The sequence below is a fragment of the Macaca thibetana genome, chromosome 1 (assembly GCF_024542745.1).
Source record: "Macaca thibetana thibetana isolate TM-01 chromosome 1, ASM2454274v1, whole genome shotgun sequence".
NCBI classification, from domain to species: Eukaryota; Metazoa; Chordata; class Mammalia; order Primates; family Cercopithecidae; genus Macaca; species Macaca thibetana.
The window spans coordinates 24,703,970-24,726,209 of record NC_065578.1 but is presented as its reverse complement, the minus strand read 5'-3'; the positions used below and the strand labels follow the sequence as shown (position 1 = coordinate 24,726,209).

At 42.3% G+C, this 22,240-nt stretch overlaps 2 protein-coding genes across 5 annotated transcripts in view; one reads left to right on the top strand and one right to left on the bottom strand.

Annotated features, from left to right (window-relative positions):
- ZNF593 (zinc finger protein 593) overlaps positions 1–22,240 on the bottom strand; it is a 391,757-nt gene that overhangs the window by 332,099 nt on the left and 37,418 nt on the right. The gene's annotated exons all lie outside the window — the stretch shown is intronic.
- The window catches only part of AUNIP (aurora kinase A and ninein interacting protein), a 35,534-nt gene that overhangs the window by 10,255 nt on the left and 3,039 nt on the right, over positions 1–22,240 (top strand). The window contains exons 1-3 of one of the 4 annotated variants that reach the window (XM_050792069.1): positions 3,366–3,607; positions 7,740–7,832; positions 21,396–21,537. In XM_050792069.1, coding sequence (XP_050648026.1) covers positions 21,423–21,537 — 115 coding nt within the window. In that variant the 5' untranslated portion in view covers positions 3,366–3,607; positions 7,740–7,832; positions 21,396–21,422. Of the gene's footprint in view, positions 1–3,365; positions 3,610–7,342; positions 7,833–21,395; positions 21,538–22,240 lie in introns of those variants that run through there. The other 3 variants (XM_050792074.1, XM_050792081.1, XM_050792067.1) reach the window with 3 other exon arrangements.

Below are 22,240 nucleotides of genomic sequence, written 5' to 3'. Positions count from 1 at the left end.
GGCTGTGGGATACCGTTTTCTCCTTTTCCAAGACCTTTACCAGGGGTGTATCTTTGAGTTAACATTTGTGCAGTAACTATATCATTTGGACTACACATTATAATTTTCATTTGAGAGAGCAGATCTCGCCCCCAAAGGTTAACAGGTAGGTGAGGAATGACAAATGGCTTAATGAGGCCTGAATTGTTTTCTTTATCTGTCCATGTTAGATATTTAGAACTTTGTTTAGGATTACTGCTTTGTCCAATTCCTCTCAAGTGAGTTAAAGTTTCTGTGGTAGGCCAATGAGAGGGCCAATCTTCCTGTTTAATGATCGTTACATCAGCCCCTGTGTCTATTAGTCCAGTGAATGCCTTCCCGTCTAACCATAAGGTTAGAGAGGGTTTTTGATTTGTAATTGGTTGTACCCAATATATCTCTGATGATCCGAAACCTTTTATATTTCTATTAGAGTATTGGATATTATTATCTGTTTTAACCAAAGGTAGCAGGATTAACTGAGCTATTCTAACTCCTTGAGGGACAGTAATAATACTATCAATAGCTCTGGCCATAATTTTAATTTCTCCTTCATAATCATTATCGATAACTCCAGGGAGGACTTGTAAGCCTCTCATGGTGACACTACTTCTTCCTAAAAGTAGCCCAAAAGTGTTAGGTGGTAAGGGTCCATATATTCCGGTATTTAAGGTCTGTGGTCCCATTTCAGGTGTTAGTACTGTGTGGGAGGTGGAACTGAGGTCCAATCCCGCACTTCCTGGGGTTGCTCTACTAAGTTTTGAAATGGATTGCTGTTGCTGGCTGGAACAAAGCTGACTGCCCCATATGCTTGTTTCGGGGCCTGGGGCTGGCCCCTCATCCCGTTTCCCTGCCTGGGGGGTAAAGGATTTCCTTGACTGTCAGTTTTAGATTTACATTCGTTTGCCCAGTGCCTTCCTCTTTTACACCTTGGGCAAAGGCCTGGGATTTTTGCTTCTGGACTCTTATTTTGGTTTTCATGGCAATCTTTTGCAAAGTGTCCCCTTTTACCGCATCTAAAACATCCCCCTTTATCTTTACCTTTGTTAATGAGGAAATCTCTTACTGTTTGGCCGCTAAAAGCGGCGGCCATTGCTAGGCCTTGTTGATATGAGGGCCCAATATCTGAACAAAGGCGAATGTATCCTGTTAAATCTGTTTTCTTTCGATAAGGTCTGATTGCCGCTTGGCAGGCGGGGTTAGCATTTTCATAAGCTAACTGTTTAACATAATCTACACCCGTTTCTGCATTTCCAAAGATTCTACCTGCCGTGGTCATAAGTCTATGCACAAAGTCTGAAAATGGCTCATCGGGTCCTTGTTTAACCGCTGTGAGCGAGGCCCCTGGATCTCCTTTAACGGGAAGTTTTCTCCAGGCTTTTGTAGCAGCAGCCTGGATTTGTGAGAACAGTCCAGGATCGTATTGCATTTGGGCCCGAGTGTCTGCATAATTACCTGAACCAGTTAACATATCAAAATCCCAACCGTTTCCTGCCTGTTGATTTCTTTTAGCTGTATCTCTACAATTTTCAAAGAACTCTGACTTCCAAATTAAGTGGTCTCCCCCAGAAAGAACTGCCCTGACTAAGGTATTCCAGTCTGTAGGAGTGAGCCAATTCTCAGCTACAGATTCCACTATAGCAAGAGTATATGGAGCAGTAGCCCCATACTGAGAGGCAGCAGTCTTTAACTCTTTTATAATAGTAAAATCAAATCCAGTATGATGCCTCCAAGCCTGTCCCTGTTCATCTATGGTTTCAGTGACCGGAAAAACGTCTTTGGGGGAGGAGTCTTCTCTATGTCGGCTAGCAACTAACCCCCCCTCTCGGAACATGTTGTCCAGGCCGCTGAGGTGGGCGCAAGGAACCCTCCATAGCGTCTGAGTTGGGTATTTTTTCATTTCCTGTTTTTAGCTTTTGGAGCCTAATTATCAATGATTGATGTAACTCTTCAAGTTTAATCTGTTCTTCTAGTTGAGCAATCTTTTGCTTTAATTCTTCTTTGGGATCTATTGCTGCCATAACAATAGGCGCAGAAGCCTCATTATGCGTCTTATTATATGGGGGTGGGTATGAAGTAAAGGGAGGCAAATCAGGGTTGTGATATTTAGCTGCCTCTTCCTCTAAATCATCCCAATTTATGTCCGATTGATTAGGCTTATTAATTTCCTCCTCTTTTTGAAGCATCTGTAAAATCGGGTATTTTTTTGGTTTGTTTTCGTGTGGCATTTCTTTATCTGTTACAGAAGGAGACTTAATTTCCTCATGATCACTTTCGAGGGAAATGAGATCCTCCTCCGTATCTTGCGGAGGCTTTGCGAGGTTAGAGCGGGAGCTAACCTTTAAAATATGCTCTGTCTGAGTGACCGCAGCCATGACTTGCGGATCGGCCTCCTTCTTATCTATTAAATCTCTAATGAGGTTCCAATAAGAGAAGGCGGTTACAGGAATTTTTTCCGGCCCAAAAGTATTATAATAGTCCTGAAGACAATCCCCTACTCTACGCCATCTTTTAATATCAATAGTTCCTTCCTGTGGGAACCAAGGGCAAGTGTCTTTTACAAAATCAAAAAATTTAAACAAATCATTACCTTTAACCTTTACTCCTCGTATCTTTAAAGCCTCTTTTAATTGTCCTACATATATTTGATGTTGGCTTAATTCTTGTCCCATTTCGGACGCGTCACTTACCTTCGATTCTGACGCGGCAGGTTCCCGCGGTGATCAGAAGAATTTGACTCCTTTTGTCTTTATTAGCGGTCGACCGTCCTTTGGCGTCCTCTTCCTCACGGAGTCCCTCGTTTCCAGGCCCCACGTTGGGCGCCACGTATCCCGGCCCGCGGGATCGTCGAAGCAGGCCCTGGAGGAGGGAGTGGGAATTTGGGGGACAAGAGACACGAGAAATGGAGACAAGACAGTGCTCTGATCAAGTCTCGTTTAATGGCGGTAATGCAGTGCCTTATATACACTTGGAGGGGAAGGGGTTGGGCCAGAGGCGGAGATGATCTCATCGCAGAGGGCGTGACCAAGTAGGTATTGGTTTCTCTGGTCGAACGTCATGTTGCACCTGCGCTGTTAGTTGGTAATTTTCCCGGGCACGGGATGGTGCCTGTGCTACAAAGTAACAATTTTCGCTGCCGTGGGGGGAAAAACAAGTGAAGAAGAAGCAGGAAGAGCGCCATCTATTATGAGGTATTGATACAAAAGAGAAACAACAAATCTAGGGAGGAGGTAGAAGGTGGAAAGGAATAGAGCTCTGGCGTTTAATCATTAATTATTATTTGCTATGGCCGGGGTGCGCAGCTCCGGACATCTAATGAACAGAATATTGCGGGAACTGATGGTGTGTGATTTTTTCAGATTGGGTCATAAATGGCATTATGACCTCTTTTGATTGCTCACTCTGGGAAAAGCTAGCTTCCATGTTGCTACATGAAGCCTGCTCACAGCCATGTTAGTGAGCCATCTTGGAAGTGGATCCTTCAGCCCCAGTTAAGGCTTCAGATGATTGTAGCCTGAGCCAACATCATGAATGCAACATCATGAGAGACCCTGAGCCATAACCACCAAGCTAACCACCGTGAGAAACTGTGTGAGATTGTTTATTTTTTTGTTTTGTTTTTGTTTTTGTTTGTTTGTTTGTTTGTTTTGAGATGGAGTCTCACTCTGTCACCCAGGCTGGAGTGCAGTGGCCGGATCTCAGCTCACTGCAAGCTCCGCCTCCCGGGTTCACGCCATTCTGCTGCCTCAGCCTCCCGAGTAGCTGGGACTACAGGCGTCCGCCACCTCGCCCGGCTAGTTTTTGTATTTTTTAGTAGAGATGGGGTTTCACCATGTTAGCCAGGATGGTCTCAATCTCCTGACCTCATGATCCGCCCGTCTCGGCCTCCCAAAGTGCTGGGATTACAGGCTTGAGCCACCACGCCCGGCCTTTGTTTGTTTTTTGAGACAGAGTCTTGCTCTGTCACCCAGGCTGGGGTGCAATGGCACGATCTCAGCTCACTGCAACCTTCGACTCATGGGTTCAAACGATTCTCCTGCCTCAGCCTCCTGAGTAGCTGGGATTACAGGCGCCCACCACCACACCTGGCTAATTTTGGTATTTTTAGTAGAGACGAGGTTTCACCATGTTGGTCAGGCTGTTCTCAAACTCCTTCTGACCTCAGGTGATCCGCCTGCCTCAGCCACCCAAAGTTGATGGGATTATAGGCATGAGGCACCACGCTGGCCGAATGTTTATTGTTTTAAGCTTCTAAGTTTTGTGGTAATTTATTACACAGCAATACAACACTAATACAGCTAATTTTTTTTTTTTTTTTTGAGACGGAGTCTCGCTCTGTCGCCCAGGCTGGAGTGCAGTGGCCGGATCTCAGCTCACTGCAAGCTCCACCTCCCGGGTTTACGCCATTCTCCTGCCTCAGCCTCCCGAATAGCTGGGACTACAGGCGTCCGCCACCTCGCCCGTCTAGTTTTTTTTTTTGTATTTCTTTTTTTTTTTTTTGAGACAGAGTCTCGCTCTGTCGCCCAGGCTGGAGTGCAGTGGCCGGATCTCAGCTCACTGCAAGCTCCGCCTCCCGGGTTCACGCCATTCTCCTGCCTCAGCCTCCCGAGTAGCTGGGACTACAGGCGCCCGCCACCTCGCCCAGCTAGTTTTTTTGTATTTTTTTTCTAGTAGAGACGGGGTTTCACCGTGTTAGCCAGGATGGTCTCCATCTCCTGACCTCATGATCTGCCCGTCTCGGCCTCCCAAAGTGCTGGGATTACAGGCTTGTGCCACCGCGCCCGGCCTGTATTTTTTTTTTTTTTTTTAGTAGAGACGGGTTTCACCGTGTTAGCCAGGATGGTCTGGATCTCCTGACCTCGTGATCCGCCTGTCTCGGCCTCCCAAAGTGCTGAGATTACAGGCTTGAGCCACTGCGCCCGGCCAATACAGCTAATGTTAAGAACGATTTTGTGAACAATATTTGGAGACTTTAATACCCGCTTTCAATTATGCATATCAACAAGAAAAAAAGACTTCAACAATACTGTAAACCAGGTAGACCTAACAGATAAAAATATAGAACAGTCTACTCAACAACAGCAGAATACATAGGTTTCTCCATGACACATGGAGCATTCTCCACAAATACTAGGTCACAAAACAAATCTCAATAAATTTAGAAAGATGGAAATCATACAAAGTATATTCTCCATAATGGAATGAAAGTAGAAATCAGTAACAGAAGAAAAAGTACAAATAGGTTGAAATTAAACAGCACATTTCTAAATAACCAAGGGTCAAAGAAGAAATCAAAAGGAAAATTATAATAGAAAGTACTTTGAGATAAATGAAAAGAAAAACACAATGCACCAAGATTTATGGGATGCAACTAACACTATGCTAAGAGGGATATTTATAGCTGTAAATATTTTTATTAAAAAGAATCTCGGCCAGGCACAGTGGCTCACACCTGTAATCCCAACACTTTGGGAGGCTGAGGTGGGTGGATCACCTGAGGTCAGGAGTTTGAGACCAAACTGGCCAACATGGTGAAACCCTATCTCTACTAAAAATACCAAAATTAGCTGGGCGTGGTGGCGGGCGTCTGTAATCCCTGCTACTCAGGAGGCCGAGGCAGGAGAACTGCTTGAACCCAGGAGGCAGAGGTTGCAGTGAGCCAAGATCATGCCATTGTACTCCAGCCTGGGCAACAAGAATGAAACTCCTGTCTCAAAAAAAAAAAAAGAATTTCAAATAACCTAATCTTCTACCTTAAGAAACTAGAAAAATCTAAACCCATAGTAACCAGAAGGAAGGAAATAATACAATTTGGAGTGAAAATAAATAGTAAAGAAAAAAAATGAAGATCAAAAGTTGGTTCTTTGCAAAGATCAACAAACTCCACACAACTTTAGCTAGACTGATCAAGAATAAAAGAGAATGCAGTGGCTCACACCTATAATCCCAGCATTTTAGGAGGCTGAGGTGGGAGGATCCCTTGAGCCCAAGAGTTCAAGACCAGCCTGGGCAACACAGGGAGACCCTGTCTCTACCAAAAATTAGAAAAATTAGCCTGGTGTGGTGGGGCATGCCTGTAGTTCCAGCTACTCAGGAGGCTGAGGTGTAAGGATCACTGAACCCAGGGAGGTTGAGGCTGCATTGAGTGGTGATTGAGCCACTGCACTTCAGCCTGGGTAACACAGTGAGACCTTGTCTCAATCAGTCACCAAGAGGCCAGGTGAGGTGGCTCAAAAAACCCCATCTCTACTAAAAATACAAAACTTAGCCGGGCATGGTGCCATGCACCTATAGTCACAGCTACTCGGGAGGCTGAGGCAGGAGAATCACTTGAATCCGGGAGACAGAGGTTGAGGTGAGCCGAGATTGTGCCATTACAGTCCAGCCTGGGTGACAGAGTGAGACTACATCTCAAAAAAGAAAATAAAAAGAGATAAAAATAATTATAAGATAATACTATAAACAACTGTATGCTAACACATTTAGATAACTTAGAAGAAATGGACAAATTCCTAGGAAGTCACAGACTACCAAACTTGTCTCAAGAAGAAATAGATAAAAATAAACTGACTGTACATGTAAGGGTTTACTTCTGGACTTTCAGTTCAATCCCTTTGGTCTATAGACCTATAACAAAGAGATTGAATTAGTAATTTTAAAACTTCCTGCAAAGGAAAGTCCAGGTCCAGATAGTTTCACTGGTGAATTCTACCAAACATTTAAAGAATTATACCAATCCTTCAGACTGTCCCAAAAAAGTAAAATAGAAGAGGAGAGAACACTTTCCAACTCATTTTGAGGCCAGTATTACTCTGATACTAAAATTAGACCCAAGATATCACAAGAAAAGAAAATTATGCGCCAGTATCCTTTATGAATACAGTTACAAAAATACTCAACAAAATGCAAGCAAACCAAATCTAGCAACACATAAAAAGGATTATAAATCATGACCAAGAGGAATTTATCTTAGGACTGCAAGGCTGGTTTAAATTTGAAAACCAATTAATATACCATAGTAATAGCATAAAATACAAAAAACACATAATCTTCTCAATAAACACAGAAAAAGCATTTTGACTGCATCATTTTGTGATTAAAACACTCAACAAACCAGGAATAAAAGGGAATTTTCTCAGCCTTACAAAGGGCATCTATGAAAACCCAGTTAACATCATACTTAAGAAGACAGAATGTTTCCACTCCTAAGATCAGCAACAAGACAAAGATCTTGCCACTCTGTTTACCATTGCACTAGAGATTTTATCTAGGGAAATTTAGCAAGAAAAAGAAATAAAAGATACCCAGATTGAAAAGGAAGAAGTAAAATTATCTGTTTGGAGAAAATATGATCTTTTATATAGAAAATCCCAAGGAATCCATTTAAAAAATTAGAAAAAATGAGTTCAGCAACGTGACAGGATACAAAAATCAATTATGCTTCTATATGGTAGGATTTTATCCAAAAAACGAAACTAAGGAAATAATTTCATTTACAGTAGAATCAAATAGAATAAAATACTTAGGCATAAATTTAACAAAACATTGCAAGACATACACCGGAAACTATAAAACTCATTGAAATAAATTAAAAATGTAAATAATGGAAAGACATTACATGTTCATTGATCAGAAGACTTAATCTTAAGATAGGAATACTCCCCAATTGATCTACAGAATCAGTGCAATCCCTATCAACATCTCACTTGTCCTTTTTGCAGATACTGACAGTCTGATCCAGAAATTCATGACATCCGAGGGATCCAGAAAAGCCAAAACAAGCCTGAAGAGTAACAAAGTTGGAGGAATCACATGTACTGATTTCAAAATTACTATACAGTTACAGTACTTAAGATGGTTTGATACTGTCATAAAGATAGACATATTATAGACCAAAGGAATTGAAAGTCCAGAATTAAACCCTTACATTTATGGTCAGTTAATTTTTTTTTTTTTTTTTTTGAGTCAGGGTCTCAATTTGTCACCCAGACTGAAGTGAGATATGATTCATATACCATAAAATTTGCTTTATTGAGATATGATTTATATACCATAAAATTTGCCCATTTAAGTATGTACCCCCAAGAGATAGGAAAACATATGTATGCATGAAAACTTGCACACAAATGTTCTTAGCATTTCTCATAATAGCCAAAAAGTGGCAACAATCCAAGTAGTCATCAACTGATGAACATCAATTGGTAACCAAAATGGTGTATCTAGGGCCGAGTGCAGTGGCTCACACCTGTAATCCCAGCACTTTGGGAGGCTGAGGTGAGCGAATCACTTGAGGTCAGGAGTTCGAGACCAGCCTGGCCAACATAGTGAAACCCCGTCTCTACTACAAAAAAATACAAAACTTAGCCAGGCATGGTGACAAGCACCTGTAATCCCAGCTACTTAGGAGGCTGAGGCAGAAGAATCGCTTGAACCCAGGAGGCGGAGGTTGCAGGGAGCCAAGATCGTGTAACTGCCGGGCGCGGTGGCTCAAGCCTGTAATCCCAGCACTTTGGGAGGCCGAGACGGGCGGATCACGAGGTCAGGAGATCGAGACCATCCTGGCTAACACGGTGAAACCCCGTCTCTACTAAAAATACAAAAAACTAGCCGGGCGAGGTGGCGGGCGCCTGTAGTCCCAGCTACTCCGGAGGCTGAGGCAGGAGAATGGCGTAAACCCGGGAGGCGGAGCTTGCAGTGAGCTGAGATCCGGCCACTGCACTCCAGCCCGGGCTACAGAGCAAGACTCCGTCTCAAAAAAAAGATCGTGTAACTGCACTCCAGCCTGGGTGACAGAGTGAGACCGTGTCTCAAACAAACAAACAAAATAACACAAAATGATATATCTATACAATGGAATATTATTTGGCAATATAAAGGAATGAAGTATTGATACATGCTACAACATGGATAGACCTCCAAACATCAGGCTGAGTAAAAGAAGCCAGTCACAAAAGACCAGATATTGTATGATACATAAAAGGTCCAGAATAGGCAAATCCGTAGAAAAGAAAGTCAGTGATTTCCTGGGCCTGGGGTGGGATGGGAGTGAGGAATGACTGCTAAGGCTAGAGGGTTTCTTTTGGGGGAAATGAGAACTGTTCTAAAATTAGATTTGGTGATAATTACACCACTTCATAAGTATACTAAAACTTAACTATATACTTAAATGGGCAAATTTTATGGTATGTGAATTGTATCTTAATAAAGCTGTTAAAATGAAAAGAAAGACTCTTTGTGGAAGAGTTAGACCTTAAACGAAGGGCCAGATTTTGTTGGAAAGCAATGGGAGTGCAGTGGGACAATATGAATAGTGCCACAGAAGCAGGAAGTATAAGGGATGTTTGTGAAACACGAAATAAAAGTTAAGGAGTCTCGAAGACCACCATAATTTTTGACACCAACTGCAAGTTTGGAGGTCCCCAAAACCATTCTCAGGTTTCATAATTTGCTAGAAGTACTCACAGAAGTCACGGAAAGCTGTTATGGTTACAGTTTATTGCAGTGAGGAGATACAAATGAAAATCAGCCAATGGCAGGGGCATAGAGAGCCAAGTCTAGGAGAATCCCAAGCCTGAATCTTCCAGTGTCCTCTCCCAGTGAAGGATTAGACAATGCCAACTGCTCTCAGCAGTGATATATAACAGTATACACAGAGTACTGCCAATCATGGAAGCTCACCTGAGCCTTGATGTCCAGAGTTGTTTTGGGGGCTCAGTCACATGCATGCGGTTGACTTACCTTCCTGGCTGACCTTAGTTTTCAGCCCTTATAGAGGTCATGCTGATAATGCATGGCCTAAAGACCCCTCTATAAATCACATTGTTAGCATAGATTATTTGGTGTGGCCCAAGGCTCCCAGGTTAAAAAACAAAACAAAACAACACTGCTACCAGGTGGGACATTCCAAGGATTTAGAGATTATCTCTCAGGAGCTTCCAGGCCTCTCCTTGGGTAAGAATTTTTTTTTTTTTTTTTTTGAGATGGAGTTTCAAAAAGACTTTGCCTGGGCTGGAGTGCAATGGCGCGATCTTGGCTCACTGCGACCTCTGCCTCCTGGGTTCAAGCGATTCTCCTACCTCAGCCTTTCAAGTAGCTGGATTGCAGGTGTGTGCCACCAACCCCGGCTAATTTTTTTTGTAGTTTTAGTAGAGACAGGGTTTTACCGTGTTGGGATTACAGGCACGAACCACTGTACCTGGCCAAGATCCTTTACCACATAGGGAGTAATTCAATTTGGCTAATGTGTAGACTATTCCCCGGAGTTGAAGGTGAGTTTAGGAGGGTAAACTAGTGCTATGTTGTTGGAATTTGTTGTCATGGGAGGTATCTCTTAAGAAGATTAACCCATTAGTGGTTATTTGAGAGTGTATAGTATCCTGACAGGCTAGAGGAATTTGGAGGATACTGCTGAAGTTTGGATAAGAAGTAACAAGGACTTAGTCCAGGATGGTAGAAGTTGAAAGTTGTTTATTTTTAGTTGTTTATTTTATTTTATTTTATTTTTGAGACAGGATCTCACTCTGTCACCCAGGCTAGAGTGCAGTGGCATGATCTTGGCTCACTGCAACCTCTGCCTCCCAGGCTCAATGGATCCTCTCACCTCAGTCTCCCAAGTAGTTGGGACCACAGGCGTGCGCCACTGTACCTGGCTTTTTGGTAGAGACCGGGTTTCACCATGTTGCCAGGCTGGTTTTGAACTCCTGAGCTCAAGTGATGTGCCTCCCAAACTGCTGGGATTACAGGTGTGAGCCACTGTATCTGGCCAGTTGTTTATTTTTATTTTGGTTTATTTGTCTCTATAATTATATATATAAAAGTATATATACACTCAAGAAGGACCTAAATAGGCTTAGTAGGGGATTGCTTAAATGTTTTTTAAGGCCGGGCATGGTGGCTTATGCCTGTAATCCCAGCACTTTAAGAGGCCGAGGTGGGCAGATCACTTGAGGTCAGGAGTTTGAGACCAGCCTGGCCAACATGGTAAAACCCTATCTCTACTAAAAATACAAAAAAAAATTTAGCTAGTATCGTGGCACACGTCTGTAATCCCAGTTATTCGGGAGACTAAGGCAGCAGAATCGCTTGAACCTAGGAAGCAGAGGTTGTGGTGAGCCAATATCGCACTACTGTACTCTAGCCTGGGTGACAGAGTGAGACTCCATCTCAAAAAAAAAAAAAAAAAAAAAAAAAAAAAAAAAAAAAAACCGGCTGGGCACGGTGGCTGAAGCCTGTAATCCCAGCACTTTGGGAGGCCAAGACGAGTGGATCACCAGGTCAGGAGATCGAGACCATCCTGGCTAACACGGGAAACCCTGTCTCTACGGAAAAATACAAAAAACTAGCCGGGCGAGGTGGTGGGCGCTTGTAGTCCCAGCTACTTGGGAGGCTGAGGCAGGAGAATGGTGTAAACCTGGGAGGTGGAGCTTGCAGTGAGCTGAGATCCAGCCAGCCTGGGCGGCAGAGCGAGACTCCGTCTCAAAAAAAAAAAAAAGGCCGGGTGCGGTGGCTCAAGCCTGTAATCCCAGCACTTTGGGAGGCCGAGACGGGCGGATCACGAGGTCAGGAGATCGAGACCATCCTGGCTAACCCGGTGAAACCCCGTCTCTACTAAAAAATACAAAAAAAACTAGCTGGGCGAGGTGGCGGGCGCCTGTAGTCCCAGCTACTCGGGAGGCTGAGGTAGGAGAATAGCGTAAACCCGGGAGGCGGAGCTTGCAGTGAGCTGAGATCCGGCCACTGCACTCCAGCCTGGGCCACAGAGCGAGACTCTGCCTCAAAAAAAAAAAAAACAAAAAAAAACAAAAACTATTTTTTAAACTATAATTTGGTCCAGTTATTTGGACCAGCTCTCAGTGTCTTTTAAAGCCCTTTTGCATCTTCACATATGATTACATTTAGCAGCCAGAAATTGGTACCTGAGTAGGTAAAGGATAGAGAAAAATAAAAATAGAAAATATGACTTGAAGTAGTATTTGGAAATTGGGAGAACAGGTATATAGCTGCTGATTGTATACATATACTACAATACTTCTGTTGAAGTTAACACTTTCCAGGGGGATTCAGGATTTGCTCCAGAGTGAGGATTCCTCCTCCACTGCATTTCAGTTGAGGCAAAATGGTCGTCTTTCTTTTATAGGACTGTCGTCTGTGTGACTGAGAGAGCCACATGCAGCCACTGCTATAATGGAAGTAGTTAAAATGAGAGAAGATTTAAACAGCTCTTCAATAAGTAGTCCTTATTAGAGCAAAACTGAGAGTAAATGTACAGTGACCTCTGACATGCATGCATTATGTCCTTTAAGTGAAAAAAATCTCATTAGCAGGGAGTACCCTTTTTTGAGATGGAATCTTGCTCAGCTGCCCAGGCTGGAGTGCAGTGGCGCGATCTCACTGCAACCACTGTCTCCCGGGTTCAAGAGATTCTCCCGTCTTAGTCCCCTGAGTAGCTGGGATTACAGGCACCCGCCATCATGCCTGGCTAATTTTTGTATTTTAGTAGAGACAGGGTTTCACCATGTTGGCTAGGCTGGTCTTGAACTCCTGACCTCAGGTGATCCATCCACCTTGGCCTCCCAAAGTGCTAGGATTACAGGTGTGAACCACCTCACCCGGCTTTTTTTTTTTTTTTGAAATGGTGTCTCGCTCTGTTGCCTGCTGGAGTGCAGTGGCGCAATCTCTGCTCACTGAAGCCTCCACCTCCTGGGTTCAAGTGATTCTCCTGCCTCAGCCTCCCAAGTAGCTGGGACTACAGGTGCATGCCACCATGCCTGGCTAATTTTTTTGTATTTTTAGTTGAGATGAGGTGTCACTATGTTGGCCAGGCTGGTCTTGAACTCCTGACCTTAAGTGATCTGCCTGCCTTGACCCCCAAAGTGCTGGGATTACAGGCGTGAGCCACCGCGCCTGGCCTGGGAGTACCCTTTTATGAGACTTAGTAATGCCAGTGGATGTAGACATATCAGGTCTCCAGTTAGGAATTGTGATAGAAGAAATTTGCTTTTCTCTTTTCCCTGTTGAGTTTTCATGAGGTTTAGATGAAAAACCAATACAGGGTGGTTCTTGAAGATTCCTGCAATAATTTTGTGTTGTTAGATTACTTTGGGATAGAAAACTTCATAGTTCTCAGTGGGTGTACACTTCCATCCTATCTGTGTTCTGGACCTTATATGTGACATCAATTATAGTGACAGGAGTTCATCTTAGCTTGGATCACAGCACTAGAAAAGCCTTAGTGTTTTCTGTCAGCTCTATTGCTGTTGTGCTGAATATGTAATAAGTAGCTGTAAATAAAACGAAAATGGGAAATCCTTCCTGCATATCTACCTATTTATTGAATCGAATACCTATTATGTGTATTAAGCTATATTAAATTCTGTGCAGGATAGGAAAAGGGTATGTGGATCACATGCTGATGCCGGGATTTTGTAGGATGATAAGTTTTGAGACACCAAGTGATAAATGGCCAGTTCAGAAGAGGAAGAGACCACACATGGCTGGGGGAATCAGGAATGCTTGGTGATAAGCTGAAGAGTATGTTTCCGAGCTGGGCGTGAAAAATGCCTTTCTCCGTGAGGCATACAAATGAGGAGGTTGGAGGCCATCAACAGGTACTGGCATGTAGTTGGGTATTATGTTACGGGATGCGTGGAGGGCTTTTGGTAGTAGAGAAAAAGGTAAACTGGAATCATCAATGTGTGCAGTGTGAGTCTACACTTTATATTACAGGTAGTAGAGAAACTATTGACAGATTTTGAGCAAGATGACGTGATCACAGCTTTCCTTTAAGATTAATCTAGAGGTTATGTGGGGGATGAATTGAAATAGGTGGTGAATGAAGGCCTGACTAGCTAAGAGACTATTGTCATAGTTTAGGGCTAGGCAAGAGTTTATGAGATCCTAAACTAAGGTAGTGTGTTTTTAGTTCTGCAGAGAACTAAGAGAGCTTTGAAGCAAGTTTTGAATGAATACTTTGTTACTAATTCAACAGAGCTAACTTAAGTTGTTGGAGATGTATAATGACCCCTGATAGCTTTTCTTGGTAACACTTCTTTTTTTTTTTTTTTTTTGTTTTGTTTTTATTTTTTGAGATGGAGTCTCGCTCTGTCGCCCAGGCCGGAGTGCAGTGGCCAGATCTCAGCTCACTGCAAGCTCCGCCTCCCGGGTTCACGCCATTCTCCTGCCTCAGCCTCCCAAGTAGCTGGGACTACAGGTGCCCACCACCTCACCCGGCTAGTTTTTTGTACTTTTCAGTAGAGACGGGGTTTCACCGTATTAACCAGGATGGTCTCGATCTCCTGACCTCGTGATTCGCCCGTCTCGGCCTCCCAAAGTGCTGGGATTACAGGCTTGAGCCACCGCGCCCGGCCGGTAACACTTCTTAAACAGTCCTCCTTAGGGCGTGCTTATGAGGTAGAGTCGTCCTTTCAGCGTGACTCAGTGGGGCATGACAGTGCTGACTAGAAAGGTTTTCATCCTAAATGTCATCAAATTAATGCTGGGAAAGACTAAAAAGAAAGAGGGACTTGGTGATGATGCTCTCAGTGACTCTAAAAGTGGGAGGAGAATGAGTAGGCCCTGGGAAGCATAAAGGAAGAAGGAGCATGGCAAAAAGGAATAATACTTTAATGTGTGTCAATGTGTGGAACATGAGAGTTCATATACAAATTTAAGACCAGAATGACCATTATGAAAAAAGGAATTAGATCAAATTATCTACTGGAGTTGAAGGTCATAGTGAATCATGAAAAAAAAAAAAGGAATTATATTTGTTTGAAGCAAAACTTTAAGATAAACTCATAGATAAATTATCAGAAGAGATAAAAGATAAAATAAGAGCTAAACTGAATTTAAGTGCTGTGGAACCATGAGAACATTTTCTAATAGTGAGAGGAGTTATGTATATGATCCCAGCTCTTTTTTGATAATAGAGTTGTTGAGCATAAGAAAGGGTCACACTTGGCTGGGCGCAGTGGCTCACACCTGTAATCCCAGGACTTTGGGAGGCCAAGGCAGGTGGATCATGAGGTCAAGAGATCGAGACCATTCTGGCCAACATGGTGAAACTTTGTCTCTACTAAAAACACTAAAATTAGCCGGGCATAGTGGCGCACACCTGTAATCCCAGCTACTCAGGAGGCTGAGGCAGGACAATCGCTTGAACCCGGGAGGCAGAGGTTGCAGTGAGCCGAGATTGCACCACTGCACTCCAGCCTGGGCGACAGAGCGAGACTCTGTCTCATAAATAAATAAATAAATAAATAAAACAATGAAACTTGCTGCCTTGATGACTCTTCCTTTCATGGAAGATTTCTCTGTAGCATATGTTGCTGTTTGATAGCATTTTACTCACAAAACTCCTTTCAAAATTGGAGTCAATCCTCTCAAACCCTGTCTCTGCTTTCTCAGTTAAGTTTATGTAATATTCTAAATTTTTTGTTGTCATTTCAACAATGTTCACAGCATCCTCGCCAGGAGTGGACTCTATTGCAAGAAACCACTTTTTTTTTGCTTATCTATTAGAAGCAATTTCTCATCCATTAAAGTTTTTATTGGGAGATTGTATCAATTCAGTCACATCTTCGTGGTCTACTTTTAATTCTAGTTCTCTTGCTATTTACATCACATTTATGGTTACTTCCTTCACTGAACTCTTAAATGCTGCAAAGTCATCCATGAGAGTTGGAATCAATTTCTTCTAAATTCCTATTCATGTTATTTTGACCTCCTCCCATGAATCATGAATCCTTTTTTTTTTTTTTTTTAAAAACAGGATCTCGCTATTTTGCCTAGGCTGATCTCAAACTCCTGAACTCAAGTGATCCTTTAGCCTCAGTCTCCCGAGTAACTGAGATTATAAGGCAGCACCACCATGGCCAGATAATCACGAATGTTCTTAGTGGCCTCTAGAATGGTGAATCCTTTTCAGAAGATTTTCAATTTACTTTGCCCAGATCCATCACAGGAATTATCTATGGCACCTGTGGCCTTATGAAATGTATTTCTTAAATAATAAGACATAGAAGTCGAAATTACTCCTTGATCCATGGGCTACAGAATGAATATTGTGTTAGCAGGCATGAAAACATTAATCTTCTTGTACATCTCCATCATGCTCTTGAGTGGCTAGGAACATTGTCAATGAGCATTTATATATATATATATATATATATATATATATATATATATATATATATATATATTTTTTTTTTTTTTTTTTTTTTTTGAGATGGGGTCTCTGTCACCCTGGCTGGAGTGCTGTGGCTCATGTAGTGATCATGGCTTACTACATTCCAGCCTGGGCTCAAGACATCCTCCCACTTTGACCTCCCAAGTAGCTGGGACTGCAGGTGCATGTCACCACGCCTGGCTAATTTTTAAATTTTTTGTAGACACAGAGTCTCACCATGTTGCCCAGGCTGGTCTCAAACTCCTAGGCTCAAGCAATCTGCCTGCCTCAGCCTCCCAAAATACTGGGATTACAGGTGTGAGCCACTGTGCCCAGCCAATGAACGGTAATATTTTGAAAATAATCTACTTTCTAAGCAGTAGGTCAAGAGTGGGCTTAAAATATTCAGTAAACCATGCTATAAATAGATGTGCTGTCATCCAGGCTTTGTTGTTCCATTTATAGACCATAGGCAGAGTAGATGTAGCATAATTCTTAAGGCCTAAGGATTTTCAGAATATTAGGTGAGCATTGGCTTTAAATCAGTAGCTGTATTAGTCCCTAACAAGAGAGTCAGCCTGTCCTTTGAAGCTTTGGAGCCAGGCATTGACTTCTCTGTAGCTATGAAAGTCCGAGATGGCATCTTCTTCCTATATAAGACTGTTTCATCTACAGGGACAATCTGTTGTTTTGTGTAGCCACCTTTATCAGTGATCTTACCTAGATCTTCTGGATAACTTGCTGCAGCTTCCACATCAGCACTTGCTGCTTCACCCGTACTTTTGTGTTATAGAGACAGTTTCTTTCCTTCAACCTCATGAACCAGCCTCTGCTAGCTTCAGACTTTTCTTCTGTGGCGTTCCTCACCTCTCTCAGCTTTCATAGAATTGAATTCGAGTTAGAGCCTTGCTCTCTGGATAAGGCTTTGACTTAAGGGAATGTTGTAGCGGCTTTTGCTCATTTATCCAGACCACTCAAACTTTCTCCGTATCAGCAATAAGGCTGTTTTGCTTTCTTATTTGTGTGTTCACTGGAGTGGCACTTTTAATTTCCTTCAAGAACTTTTCCTTTGCATTTACAACTTGGCTGTTTGGTGCAAGAGGCTCAGCTTTTGGCCTCTTGGGACATGTCTTCCTCACTAAGCATGATCATTTCTAGCTTTTGATTTAAAGTGAGAGACCCATGACTCCTCCTTTCACTTGAACACTTAGAGGCCATTATAGAATTCTTCATTGGCCTAATTTCAGTATTAAATAGGGCAGCCCAAGGAGAGGGAGAGAGTTGAGGCAGTGGCCAGTCAGTGGAACAGTCAAAACATGCACATTTATCGATTAAGTTTGCCATCATATACAGATGTGGTTCATGGTGCCCCAAAACAATTACAATAGTAACATTAAAGATCACTGATCACAGATATAGTAATGAAAAAGTTTGGAATACTGCAAGAAGTACCAAAATGGAACACAGAGACATGAAGTGAGCACATGATGTTGGAAAATGGCACTGAAAGACTTGCTCAACACAGGCTTGCCACAAACCTTCAATTTGTAAAAAACAAAACAAAACACATCTTCAAAGTGCAGTAAAGCAAGGTGCAATAAAGTAAGGTATGCCTATACTGTATAAAGTACAAACAGCTGCCTTTATTTTGAGGTAGGGATAATCAGCTGAAGGACTTTTTACCTGGGGTCTTTCTCAGTTCCAAATAACCTTTTCTCACACAGTCTTAACAGTCCACTGAGATAGACATAGATCCTTGAAGCCATGGGTCTTCTAAGAGAGCTATAACTGGGACAGTATCACTTCTGACCTCACTCTGGCCTAAGGAAGGTACATCCTTCGGCTCCTGCCAACTTGGCAAAAAGCTTTATTCCCAGATGTTTTGCTAATTGAGGTCTTAAGTGTTTTCTGATAATCTGTAGTTTTCTGTAAAGCTTCTTTATAGGACTTAGCACACTTGTAGTAATTTAAGTAACTATTTTTTAGTCTGTTATTCTCTCTTAAGCTATAAACTTTACTGAAGCAGAAAGTCTATTTTGTTCATCACTATCTTCCCAGTCCTAGCATATAGGTACTCAAATATTTGTTGGCATACTAACCGCATTATCTCACATATCTAGGATGTGGCTCCTATGAAATTTAGAGAGCCAAGTGGCAGCTTGTGCATCCTCATAATGTGTTGGGTGGGTCCCAAGAGTGAGCACCTCAAGGGAGCAAGGCAGAAGTGCATGGCATTTTTATGACTTAGTTTTGGAAATCATGTATAGTGTTTGTTACTTCTGTCATACCTTATTGGTCAAAGTAGTCACAAAGTACTTTCCAAGTTCAAGGTCAGGGAATAAGGACTTCATCACTTGATGGGAAGAGTGTCATAGTTACATAAGAAGAATATGTGAAATGGGAGATCTCGTATTGGCTGTCTTTGAAAAAGAATGTTACAGTTAATTTTCACCATATTTGGAAAACTTTTTGGCCCTTCTTTCTTCAAACATATTTTCTGTCCCCCTCCACATTGTTTTTTTTTGAGACTAATTAAATGTATGCTTTATATCTCACTGATTAAGACTTTGCTTCTTCCTTTTCAGTTATTTTTTTCTCTCTGCTTCATTTTGTGTAGTTTGTATTACTATTGTCTTCAGGTTTACTGTTATTTTCTTCTGTAGTCTCCAGTCTGTTGTTAAGCTCATCTGTTGAATTTTTTTATATCTTCTATTTTCTCGCCTTATTATGTTCATATTTTCCTTCAAATCCTTGTGCATATTTATTCTATTTTAAGTTAACTATTACTTGTCAGCTAATTCTCTTTATCTATCACATTTCTGGGTCTGTTTCTATTAACAGATCACTCCTATCCCAATTACAGTATTTTTCTGCTTCACATATCTAGTAATTTTTTATTGCATGCTAGACATTACAAGTGCTACATTAAGTATCTGGATATTGTTGTCTTTAAAGAATATTGGCCAGGCGTGGTGGCTCACGCCTATAATCCCAACACTTTGGGAGGCCAGGTGGGCATATTGCCTGCGGTCAGGAGTTTGAGCCTGGCCAACATGGTGAAACCCTGTCTCTACTAAAAATACAAAAATTAGCCAGGTGTGGTGGCAGGCACCTGTTGTAATCCCAGCTACTCAGGAGGCTGAGGCAGGAGAATCGCTTGAACCCGGGAGGTGGAGGTTGCAGCGAGCCGAGATTGTACCATTGCACTCCAGCCTAGGCGACAACAATGAGACTTTGTCTCAAAAAAAAAATTGAAAATTGTTTTGGCAGGTAGTTACTTGCTAGTCAGCTTGATACTTTCAAAGCTTGCTTTTAAGCTTTGTTAAGGTAAGTGTTTGGAATAGTTTTTGCTCTAGGGCTAGTTTAGTTCTACTACTAAAGGATGATTCTCCTTAGAGCTCTAATGAATGTCCCTGGTATTCAAGGTCGTCCTATCCGGATAGGGGGAACACAGATGTCCCCCAGCCTGTGTGAGCTCTGGGAATTGCTCGGCTTGCAATTCCAGTTTGCAGTTTCATTGCCTGGCTTTGTGGGGTTTCACCTAACACATGTGTAGGTTAGTATTCAGTAATGGAACTAAAGGGATCCCCATGTGGAGGTCTCCCTTCTGGAGGTCTTTCTCTGCGCTGCAAATCTCAGCCACCTCAGTTTCTACAAATTCCAATCTCAGTCTACTCAATTCATCAAAAAAGGATATACTGTGGTCTGCAAAGCACTTCCAGGCAGAAAGCTGGAATGATCTTCGGGCTCACCTTACTTGTTTCCCTTTTCTCAAGGATCACAATTCTTTACTGCCTGTTGTCTGCTGTTTATATGAATTTTTTCATGTATCTTTGATCCAGTTTTCTGGTTGTATGTGGTGGAAGAGAAGATTCTGTACCAGTTATACATGTTGAAGTATGAGTTTTACCTCCAGGATTTCTTTCTTCTTTTAACCACTTAAAGTACAACTTAGTTTCCAAATGTAAAAATGAAGTCAACTTTGAGTTAGAATAAATAACTTGGCTTCAAGTTTCAGGCCTACCTCTAACTTGCTGCATGAATATTGGCAAATCTTATTTGTTTTTTGGCAGACACAGCAAAATTGAATTGAATATAATCCTATTCGCCCTATTTCTCAGGCATTCTGTAACAAGCAAATAGAAATAAAAACAAATCACATTAAATAAGGATGAAGTTATATTTATAGTTAGTTGACAACTCACTTCTCAAACCTCTCTTGCCTATCTTCCAGTTCCATTCTCTAAAGAATAAAAGTGCCTGAGTTAAAAGTGTAGTGAGACTGGTGCTGTTTCACAGCTTCTCCTCTTAATATTAGCCAACTGCTACTGAATGTTTTCTATGTGCCAGGAACTGTGTAAGCCTTTTATGTGAATAAATTTACTAAATTTTCTTTTTTTTTTTGAGATGGAGTCTCACTCTGTCACCCAGGCTGGAGTGCAGTGGCGCAATCTCGGCTCACTGCAACCTCTGCCTCCCGAGTTCAAGCGATCCTTCTGCCTCAGCCTCCCAAGGAGCTGAGACTACAGGCGTTTGCCACCACGCCTGGCTAATTTTTGTATTTTTAGTAGAGACGTGGTGTCATCATATTGGTCAGGCTGGTCTTAAACTCCTGACGTTGTGATCCGCCTGCCTCAGCCTCCCAAAGTGTTGGGATTACAGGCATGAGCCACCGCGCCCGGCCTTACTAAATTTTCATAACTGCCATAGGGATAGGTACTATTATTGTCCCCACTTGACACCTGAGAATGAGATTAAGCAACTTGGAGAAGGTCACATAGCAAAGTGGCAGAGGCAGAACTAGGACTGATTCTTGAGCCATGTTCTTCACCACCACTATGTGACTACCTAAAAACTACTGAAAATGCATCAACTGCTGCTGATATAGAATCATTAATTATACTTAAATATAAAAGAGCATAATCTCTGCCATCCTGTTAACAAATCCTGTTTGTTTAGTCAGCATGACTGATTTCCATGGGGAAGCAGAAAGATTGGGCTATCATTGGAATATGTGATTCCTGAGAAAAACACCGTTAGGATGGCTGGAAATGGAAGATGATGTCTAGCACCAACTACCTTGAGAATAGGCTGTAAGTGGAGTACAGAGGGTCTAGTGTGGTTCTCAGAGGGTCACTGGTGTGTACTGAATCTCTACTGTCTGTCTTTTAATATTAATAGGCTCATTATTCTTTTTTCTCTCCTTTCTCAGACACATTTAATCAAACCAGGCACCAAAATGCTAACACTCCTTCCTGGAGAAAGAAAGGCTAGTATTTATTTTACTCAAAGAAGAGCTCCATCTACAGGCATTCACCAGAGAAGCATTGCTTCCTTCTTCACCTTGCAGCCAGGTATGGTGGCCCATGTGGGAATACTTCATTATCCAGAGCAAAAAAGGAGTGTGTTCATTTGTCCATGTTAGAACATTTATGAGAAATGGTGAAACCAGTGCATTATGTTAAACTTAGCCTATTAGAAGAGGTTATAAAACATAAAAAATCGGCCGGGCGCGGTGGCTCAAGCCTGTAATCCCAGCACTTTGGGAGGCCGAGACGGGCGGATCACGACGTCAGGAGATCGAGACCATCCCGGCTAACAGGGTGAAACCCCGTCTCTACTAAAAAATACAAAAAGCTAGCCGGGTGAGGTGGCGGGCGCCTGTAGTCCCAGCTACTCGGGAGGCTGAGGCAGGAGAATGGCGGGAACCCGGGAGGTGGAGCTTGCAGTGAGCTGAGATCCTGCCACTGCACTCCAGCCTGGGCGACAGAGAGAGACTCCGTCTCAAAAAAAAAAAAAAAAAAAAAAAAAAAAAAAAAAAAAAAAAAAACCATAAAAAATCATTGCCTTTTGAAAAGCAATATATGTGTGCTTTTACAAACATACTTTTCTGGTTCTGTTTTGCTCAACTTAAATATTTGTATTTGCTGACAGAGCAGTCAGGAAAAGTGTACTTGGGCGTTGGAGGTGCACTTGGGAGTTGGAGGTGCACTGGGGAGTTGCCCTGCCATTAGTTAGGAGGTATATATCTTGGGTTGGCCACAATGGGTACTCTGT